At 43.5% G+C, this 10,332-nt stretch overlaps 1 protein-coding gene across 1 annotated transcript in view; it reads left to right on the forward strand.

Annotated features, from left to right (window-relative positions):
- Nucleotides 1-8,418, forward strand: part of LOC141101162 (cadherin-19-like) — a 296,165-nt gene extending 287,747 nt beyond the window's left edge. Inside the window, exons 11-12 of the mRNA XM_073590021.1 lie at nt 6,098-6,346; nt 7,051-8,418. Of these exons, the coding sequence (XP_073446122.1) occupies nt 6,098-6,346; nt 7,051-7,472 (671 nt within the window). The 3' untranslated portion in view covers nt 7,473-8,418. The remainder of the gene's footprint in view (nt 1-6,097; nt 6,347-7,050) is intronic.
- Nucleotides 8,419-10,332: the final 1,914 nt, after the last annotated feature.

Genomic DNA, 10,332 nt, shown 5'->3' on the forward strand with positions numbered 1-10,332 from the left:
AGGGAAGACCTTGGGACTAGACAAAGAAATGAGCACTAAGGAGAGGAGAAATGGCGCGTGTGCCAGGGAGCACTACAGAGCACCATAGGAGAGAGCGAGACAGAGCAAGCAAAGACTGAGACCATAGGGAGGAACACAAAGCAAGGAATAGCAAGGCAGAGAACACAGGAAGGACCACAAGGCACAGCAAGGCAAAGACAAACATGGCACGAGAGACAACACAAGACATGGCACAAGACAAGAGACGGAATACGAGCACGGAGCGTGTGCAGAGACGCACGACAGGGCAGAGTGCAAGGGCACAGAATAGAGGGAGCAACCCCACAGACCAAGCAGCCATGCAGGGAAGCCACACATTAATCAGGCCCTGAGCATAGGAAGGGCGGCCTGATATAGGGCATAGCACCTCCTCCTCCAGGTCAGGACCAGGTGAGCACTTCCGGGATTCTAGACATGACGAGATGATAGCAGAACCAGACAGTCCAGGATCTTAGGAAACGTCACATGATCAGGGTTTCAGACATGACGAGATGATCACCGAACCAACCAGTGCAGGATCCTAGGAAGAACACATGATCCGGGATTCTAGACATGACGAGATGATTGCAGAACTAGACAGTGCAGGATCTTAAGAAACATCACATGATCAAGGACTCCAGACATGACGAGAATATCACAGAAGGCAGAGCAGAAACGCAGGCATCCTGTAGCTCAGACATGAGGTGAGTGTGCACACTGCTCTAAGGAACATGCAGGACAGCAGACAAAACATGCGCATGCACATCGCTCCAGGAGTTCTTGAGACAAACAGACATGGCAGACATGGCGGACGTGACAGTACCCCCCTCTTTAAGCCCCCTCTCACCGGGGCTGGAAAGAAGAAAAAAAAAAAATTTTCTTCGGCAGAAACCAGAGTTTAGTACAAACCACTCCAACAATGTTGATCCGACATCTGAAATGGACACCTGCGCCGGTCAAGACACAGGAGCCGTGGACGAGACAAGGGAATCCAGTGGAGAGGACTGCAGGTAGACAAGCAAGTCATCTTACTCTGGCTGCCATCATTTCCAAATGAGTCCAGAGGTCAAGGGCCGGGTCTGATTTACATCAGAAGAGTGGCCGGGGTCCCGCCATATTCAGGAGAGTCCAGGAGACAGAGCAGATCAGATTCTATAACAGACGGGTCATCCGACCGGTAGCCGAGGTACCAGCGGAGTCCATGGCCTGATTAACTGTGACGGACTCAGCTCCTGCTGAGCCCATTTTTTGAGTGGACCCTCTGGGTCGTGGCACCCACCCACCGAGGGCGAGCTGACCTTGTGAGAATCCACCCCCTATACAGGGAGTGTCAGGGGCAAGACCAAGGGGGTGAGCCACCACGACTGCTGGGACCAGACGGCCGGCTCAGGGAACACTAGACGAGTGTCTGACGACAAGGACGAGCAGGTAGCAAGACGAGACTAGACGTAGGTGCAAGGTATCTTCATTAGAATAACACAGGATCACATACAGAGTAAACAAGCAAAACATGCAAGGTGCGCGCGTGGGCACGCCAAGGTCCATAACATGGTACGTGCCAGGTGGCACGCCTAGGTACAGGTAATGGCATGATGGCATCGGACTCCGGACTGCTGGCAAACCGACAGGGTCCAGGGATCAGGCTGCGGACATCAGCTCCGGACATCAGGCCGTAGACATCTGGTTCCGGACCTCTGGCAACGGTCGGCAGGTTCCGGGCATCCGGCAGGCAAACCAGGGTGCAGGCAAGAAGGCACGACAGATATCCAAGCAGGGTGCGTGTTTAGGGAACACGCCAAGGTCCAAGGCTAGGTGCGTGTGTAGGGGACACGCCAGGGTTCAAGGCTAAGTGCGTGTGTAGGGGACACGCCAGGGTTCAAGGCTAGGTGCAAGGCAAGGTGCGTGTGTAGGGGACACGCCAGGGTTCAAAGCGAGGTGCGTGTGTAGGGGACACGCCAAAGCATAGGATAAGACAGAGTGCATGTAGAGACACGCCAAGGCACAAGGTACAAGACAGAGTGCGTGTAGAGACACGCCAAGGCACAAGGTACAAGACAGAGTGCGTGTAGAGACACGCCAAGGCACAAGACAGGGTGCGTGTAGAGACATGCCAGGTCCAAGGTACAAGACAGAGTGCGTGTAGAGACACGCCAAGGTTCAAGGCAGGGTGCGTGCTAAGAGCCACGCCAGGGTTCAAGGCAGGGCTGCGTGCTAGGAGCCACGCAGAGACGCACACCTCACTGGCCAATGCACACAGCTGTAACGCCAGCACGAGGCACGACTAAGGCAAAGGAGGCAGGCAAAGGAACCTTCGTGCTAGGAGCCACGCCAGGTTCAGGGCAGGGTGCGTGCTAGGAGCCACGCCAGGGTTCAAGGCAGGGTGCGTGCTAGGAGCCACGCCAGGGTACAAGGAAGGGCTGCATGCTAGGAGCCACGCAGGGGGCACGCCACACTGGCCAGTGCACACGGCTGTACACAAACACGTGGCACTCACCACGGCACAGGAGACGGCCAAGGGGAACCCACGCCGGGGTTCAATGCAAGGACAAGGCAGGGAACAAGGCAAGGATCAAGCAGAAACAGAGCCAGGTCAGAGCGAGGACAGAGTCTAACAGCGGAGCGTAGGCAGAAGCCCAGAGCCGGGCAAAGGGAAGACCTTGGGACTAGACAAAGAAACGAGCACTAAGGAGAGGAGAAATGGCGCGTGTGCCAGGGAGCACTACAGAGCACCATAGGAGAGAGCGAGACAGAGCAAGCAAAGACTGAGACCATAGGGAGGAACACAAAGCAAGGAATAGCAAGGCAGAGAACACAGGGAGGACTACAACTCAAAGCATAGCAAAAGCAAGACATGGCAAAACAGGCGAGGCAGAGAACACAGGAAGGACCACAAGGCACAGCAAGGCAAAGACAAACATGGCACGAGAGACAACACAAGACATGGCACAAGACAAGAGACGGAATACGAGCACGGAGCGTGTGCAGAGACGCACGACAGGGCAGAGTGCAAGGGCACAGAATAGAGGGAGCAACCCCACAGACCAAGCAGCCATGCAGGGAAGCCACACAATAATCAGGCCCTGAGCATAGGAAGGGGCGGCCTGATATAGGGCATAGCACCTCCTCCTCCAGGTCAGGACCAGGGGAGCACTTCCGGGATTCTAGACATGACGAGATGATAGCAGAACCAGACAGTGCAGGATCTTAGGAAACGTCACATGATCAGGGTTTCAGACATGACGAGATGATCACCGAACCAACCAGTGCAGGATCCTAGGAAGAACACATGATCCGGGATTCTAGACATGACGAGATGATTGCAGAACCAGACAGTGCAGGATCTTAAGAAATGTCACATGATCAAGGACTCCAGACATGACGAGAATATCACAGAAGGCAGAGCAGAAACGCAGGCATCCTGTAGCTCAGACATGAGGTGAGTGTGCACACTGCTCTAAGGAACATGCAGGACAGCAGACAAAACATGCGCATGTACATCGCTCCAGGAGTTCTTGAGACAAACAGACATGGCAGACATGGCGGACGTGACATTCACCCCCTTAAAAAAAAATATCAGATGAAAGCCTCAAAAAGAATGCAGGAGATAAAAGTGCTTGCGAGTCACCCTGGATAATAGACGCTAGCGAGTCATGCAGAAGAATGATTTCATTCTTATTGCTATGATAAATATAATTTATGCACTCACGTGAACTCAACTGTTGGTTTTACTGATATTCTGAAAGGTATCTATTTTCAATATACAAATAAGGTTTTATACTTACAGTATACACCTTGCGAGCCATCTAGGAGCCAGAAACTTCGGACTTGGCTGATATCTCGGAGTGCCGCAAATCAATCCACCCACCTCTGGTGACCACCCATTATCATCAAAACAGGATTAAAGCTTACATACTTACACAAATCTTCTTTGGATGTAGGCTGGTGCCAAATCCTTCTGTTTCTTCAAATAATTCCACACGGACTTCTTGATTTTGAAATCAGAGCTCTTTGTGGTGGAACGAGGTATGTTATCACTTGCAGGACTCCTTGTTTTTCTTTTTTTCTGCTGTTAGTTTTTAATAACTTTGGCTTTAATTTTGATGCTATTGTCCTGTGGCAAAATAAATTTGTAGCCAATCAGATGCCTCCCTAATGTTAAGGCATAATGGGCAAGTATGTGCATGTATTTTTCAGCATTGATAACACCATTATGCTTGATCACACTCCTAACTCCATTTTCTGAAGTGCAGCTCCAAACTTTCATGGAATCTCTACCATGCTTCAATGGTGCATGAAGATATGAATTGTTGTTCTTCTTTCCACCCCTTTGACAAACAAAATGCTTTATACTAAAGTCAAATATTTCAAATTTTCACTCATCAGTCCAGATTACCAACTGATATCTCTATGTACCACAGTTCCTATGTTTTCTTTCATAATTGAGTCATTTAGCTTTGTTTCCATGTCAAAAATAATATTTTGGCCACAATGCTTCTGTGAAACCTACTTCTGGCAAGATTTCTCCAAACAATATATAAATGTAGCTGGGTTGCACTAGTCTCTTCCAGTTCTGAGCTAACGTCACTGCTTGGCATCTTCTGATTTCCAAAGAAAGTAAAACACAATGTTACTTTCAACTGATGTACTAAGTTTCCTTGATCGACCACCTCAATGTTGTCAAATTTTGGTATCATCAAGGCTGGGAAATACAGGCTGATATTTGTCCACATACAATGCAATCATGGATCCATCTGTTTGATTCCAAATATATTGTTTATATAATTGAAAGCTATCTTCAATGTGAAAAAGGAACAAGGAGTGCTGGAAGTGATGATATGGCACTCCCAAAGTCAGATCTTTATGTTATCAAGTCTTAGGGTACCGTTACACTAAGCGACGCACCAGCGATCCCGACAACGATCCGACCTGGTAAGGATCGCTGGTGCATCGCTAAATAATCACTAGTAAGCTGTCAAACAGTCAGATTTACCCAAAGATGCAGCAACGATCTCGGGGGTCTTTGGGACCTTGTCACACAGCAGCAATTCTGTCGACTCCCACCTGCATCCATGATTTCTGAGTCGCTAACGAGGTTGCTCGTCGGTGTCAAACACAGCGATGCATACTGGCCAGCAGGACACCAGCGATCAAAAAATGGCCCTGGACATTCGAGCATGATCAGTGACATCGCAGAGAAGGCCTGGTTGCTGCTAAGTGTCACACGTAATGAGATCGCTGGCAAGGTCGCTGTTGCGTCACAGAATCAGTGATGCTTCAGCGATCTCGCTAGCGATCTCGCTTAGTGTGAAGTACCCCTTACATGAGATAGAGAAGGATTTGCACAAGCCTTTAATCACCAGAGATGTGTGATGAGTTCTCCAAGATGTTTGGAACAACCTCCCTGCTGAGTTCCATCAAAAACTGTGTGCAATTGTACCTAGAATTACTGCTTTGATGATGCTTTGAAGGCAAAGACTGGTCACAGCAAATATTGATTTGATTTAGATTCTTCTTTTGTTCCTTGACTCTGAATTTACGTAAATAATTCACAAAATTAAATTAATAATATTTTTTGAAGCATTCTTACTTTGTAGCATTTTTTCCACAACTGTCTAAAACTTTTGAACACTACTGTTTGTATAAAGATAAATGTTTAGAAAGTTATGTTTTATGATTCATCACACATATTTTCAAAACCCTTACATGTAATTCGCTATTAATATTGGTTTAGATAAAATTCGCTGTTAATATTGGTTTAGATAAGCACAATCTTTGAAATGCTAAAAATAATAATCAATTATTTTCATATATTTCTGTAGATGACTAAACTTTGCTTACTTTTTAGAGTTACCACTCAACTTGAAAAGATACAGTGTGTCTTTATCCGACAATCAGAGGCTGAAAGTGAGATATAAGATTTTTAACACGTTTGAAAGATAGAATGGTGTCATAAAATGTACTATGAAAAGTGAAAGGAAAAATACAAGATTATTTTTGTAGAGTAAGACTTTTTTCCATTTACAAATGACATGTATCTTTTAAACTTTTCTTAAATACATGTTTTTGAATTTTCTTTCAGATAACACGGCTACCATTTTGACAGCTCAAGATGGATATAGCTCTCAAGACAATCTATTATTTTACTTGACAGTTATAATAAGTGACAATGGGACCCCTTCGCTCAGCAGTACCAGCACCTTAACCATTAAAGTGTGTGATTGCGGCATTGATAACAACACAGAATCCTGTGGAAAAGGAGGATTTTTCTTCAAATTTGTCAACTCTGGAGCAATGGTTGGAATTTCAATTTTCATCCTTTTGATTTTAGGTAATTGATGAAAGTACTGCTATTCAATATCTCTAATAAGTAAAAGAAAAAAGAACACAGTGATAAAATTATTTGTTCTGTAAATTGCACAGAGCTTGAAGTATATATTTTTTTGCTGTACTGTTTACCCCAGGCTATTATATAATAGTGGTTATGGGAAAATCTTAAACAGTAAATGCAAATACACTAGATAGATGATAAACAGAAATGATGGATGGATGGATGGATGGAATTTGTGAAAATTTTCTTATAACTGACCAAAAGTAAATCTCAAAACTATTGAAGTGATGTGTCTTGTAATGCAATCTTCACGTGCATTATGAAGCCCAGCTACAGGAACAGGAGGATGATTTTTCTTAAGGGTTAAAGGGATTTTCTGCTTTGTTAGTAAAGATAACATAAGGAAACCATGCATTTTAAATGCAAAAAATGGAAACTACACATACCACCTTTATCTGCTATCTGCTCCTAGCTCAAGGACTGTTGCTGTGATGGTCAAGAAACAGTGGCAACCTTACCACTTGACTTTACAACTGAACAGTGGTCTCAATAGTAAGACTACCTGTGGCTGTTGTGGATAGACATCATAACTAGAAATTATCAGCACCAAAATAAGCACTTAGTATTTAACACTAGACAATATGTTAACATAATAATGACATTTGTGGTATGGAAATAACCTCTTTTTTCCATTGTATCTCTAGTGTTGGCATTACTTATGCACGTAAGATGCCGGAAAAATCAGAATATGATGAGAGAGAAAGGAGAAGACTTAAAAGAAAATATTGTAAAGTATGATGATGAAGGGGGAGGAGAAGAAGACACCGAAGCTTTTGACATTACAGGACTTAGACAACAAACAGTAATGCGTGAACGAAAGCCAAAACGGACAATAAGAACCGATATTCAAAGTATGTACCGATTGTCCTTGGGGCTTGGTCCTGATGTGGCCATATTTAAAGAATTCCTAACGGAGAAATTAGAAGAAGCAAATACAGACACAAGTATTTTTCCTTTGGACCACCTTCACTGCTATGCATTTGAAGGCACAGGTTCACCCTCTGGATCACTTAGCTCACTAAGCTTTACTGAGACTAATGTATCAGAGATTGATACATATTACTAAAATAAAAAAAGAAACAAAAACAAATCTAAATGACATTTATTATTCTATTTTATTTCCATTATTGAGTTTTCATGAAAAAGGTGGATAAAGACAAACTCCTTTAACCTTCATGTCTTCACCCTTTGATAATGGTACTGCTGTGTAAATAATTCGGGTTGAAGGAAATCCTGTACCTTCCACAGAAGAAGGCCATGTTGTTGCTTTGGGCTGCCCATCCATTTTTCTTATAATAAACTCCCCTTTCTAGAGAAAATTATCAAATAGATTTTTCAAATTGACCCAAGGGTCACATATTCTAAAGCTTGTGGCGGAGAAAAGCAAACAACTTTTTGTTCAAATTGGCAAATTTAATTACCAAAATTGTAGTTTGTTGTCTTTAAAGAGGATCTTTCACAAGTTTTAACACATTAAACTGGACACAGCATGGAATAGTGGTTGAAGAGCTAAATAAATGTGTTTCTTTTTTTAGTTTCTCATGTCCATTGCAGAGATATTACACTGTAAAGTTTATTTCCAACATATAGCAGGAGACATTAGCAGATCTACCTTTATAGGGTCAGTTACTTTATCGACTGCATGAGATTGACCAATTAAAAACAGGAAGTGTAAGGCAGGAAATAAAAGTAAGAGTACGTGCACACGCTGCGGATTGGGGTGCGGATTTGGCCTCGCGGATTTTGTAAAATGCGCAGGTAAATCTGCAGGTCAAAAGACCTGCGGTTTTACCTGTGAATTGCTCTGCAGTTTTGCCCTGCGGTTTTTCATCTCCAAAATGGAGGAGATGGCAAACCGCAGCGGAATCCGCAGAAAGAATTAACATGTCAATTCTTTCTGCGGTTTCAAAACCGCAGGAAAACCGCTCGGGAAAATCTGCACCGTCTGCACTGCGGTTTTTTATTCCCATAGGGAATAATGCACAACATAAAGAAGGATTTTTCCAGCATCTCCAGGAGATAAAATAATAATTGCTTTATTGAGAATATAAAATCTTCATACCATCAGGTAAAAACGACATAAAGAGGGGTATGGAGGGGAGTATTCCATGATTAAGCCCTCTTAGGGTGAAACGCGTAGGAAATTGCTCCCCTCCATACGCCTCTTTATGTCGTGTTTACCTGATGGTATGAAGATTTTATATTCTCAATAAAGCAATTATTATTTTATCTCCTGGAGATGCTGGAAAAATCCTTCTTTATGTTGTGCATGCACTATACACCCAGGTCAGGGTGTTTCCATGCGTCGGAGGTGTGATCAGGAGTGAAGAGGGGTGAGCTGAATACTTCTTGTTTGTGTATTTCATAGGGAATAATGGTACTGTACACCGCAGCAAAAACTGCTGCGGACCCACAGCGGCCAAATCCGCTGTGGAACCGCAGCAGAATCCGCAGCGTGTGCACACACCCAAACTGTCCATGGAAAAGGTCAGACTCCGCTTTCACTGTCTGATATGTAAAAGTGAGATGTTTACCCAGTTACACAGATCTAACTGCTGGCAATTAATGTGCAGTGGGAGAAGAGTAAAGATATGCTTCATTACATACATTTTTGCAGACCTTCAATTACAAAGCTGTCAGCTCTGCTCTACTCACCCTCCCTCCACATTACAGTGCTGTGAAAGGAGGGCTTCAAGAAACTTTTGTAATGACACACAGCTCTGCTCTACTTTTTCTACAACCACACTGACAGTGCAACAAGAGGAGAGCTGCAAGAGAGGCTTATAATGACAACAACTCTGGTCTCCTTCTACATGTATTTCACTGCCAGCACCTACTGCTTTTATAAATATGGAGGTCAGTAGAACTGAGCTTTGTGCCATTACAAGCACTTTTTTAACTCCTCTCACATCGCAATGTTAGTGTGTGGAGGTGAAATAGAGCAGGGCTGACAGTGTTGTGAGAGGAGAGCTGCAATGACGTTTGTACTATGCTCTACTTCCCCTGCACAGTAATTTCTGCCAGTTAGGTCAATGAGGAGAGTTGAATGTTATTACATGTATTTCCATATTACACAGAAATTATGGTTCTAAGCTTTTCTAGGGTTGTATCCTGCTTTTTAGTCGCTCCGAGAGAATAATCTCTGCTAATATCATCTTGGTCTTAGTGAAAATTAGCATATAAAGGTTACAAGCTAATATCTCCACAACACAGATGAGAAATAAAAAAAAAAATATGTTTTACTCAGATCACACTGCTTGAAAAGTCCAACTGGTAATGAATTGCCATGTAAATCATGAAGAGTGCCGTTCAAATATTTTCTTATCATTGACTGTTATAGTTGTGGACAACTATTTATGGACTATATGGCGACTTTGAGTCACATCACGTAAAAGCTGTGGTGCAATGTGACCTATATTATTCCATATGGAGGAAAGAATTGCATCTGACAATTTTTTTGTGGTAGACATAGAACTGTACTCTAGGGAATTATAGAATTATAGAAGTTACATGATATGGTGCAAAAGTTTTCTTATTTTGTGGTAAAAAACCCTATGCTTGTAGATGACTAGTTTTTGAATGATAGTTGTAAACACTGATTATGATGGATTAATGCTTGTATATTATTATTCTCACTCATGCAAATTATCCTTCTTCTCCAAGGAATAAAAATGGTTCTTTAGTACCATTTATTGAATGTGGCTACACAATAGCTAAATAAGTTTCTCCATGTGAGTTAGTAATTTTAGTTACACCAGAATCTTCTCCAAACGAAATAGTGTTCCATCTATAGTAGGGAAGATTGGACCAGTGAAACCCTGGTACCCGACCCGAGCTTTAGTCCAAAGTTCATTTTGGGTACCAGGACGGAGCCTGAATTTGAACCAGAACCTGAACCCCATTAAAGACAATGGGCATGCAAACTT

The sequence above is a fragment of the Dendrobates tinctorius genome, unplaced genomic scaffold (genome assembly GCF_039654945.1).
Source record: "Dendrobates tinctorius isolate UK_male_01 unplaced genomic scaffold, ASM3965494v1 ptg000115l, whole genome shotgun sequence".
NCBI classification, from domain to species: Eukaryota; Metazoa; Chordata; class Amphibia; order Anura; family Dendrobatidae; genus Dendrobates; species Dendrobates tinctorius.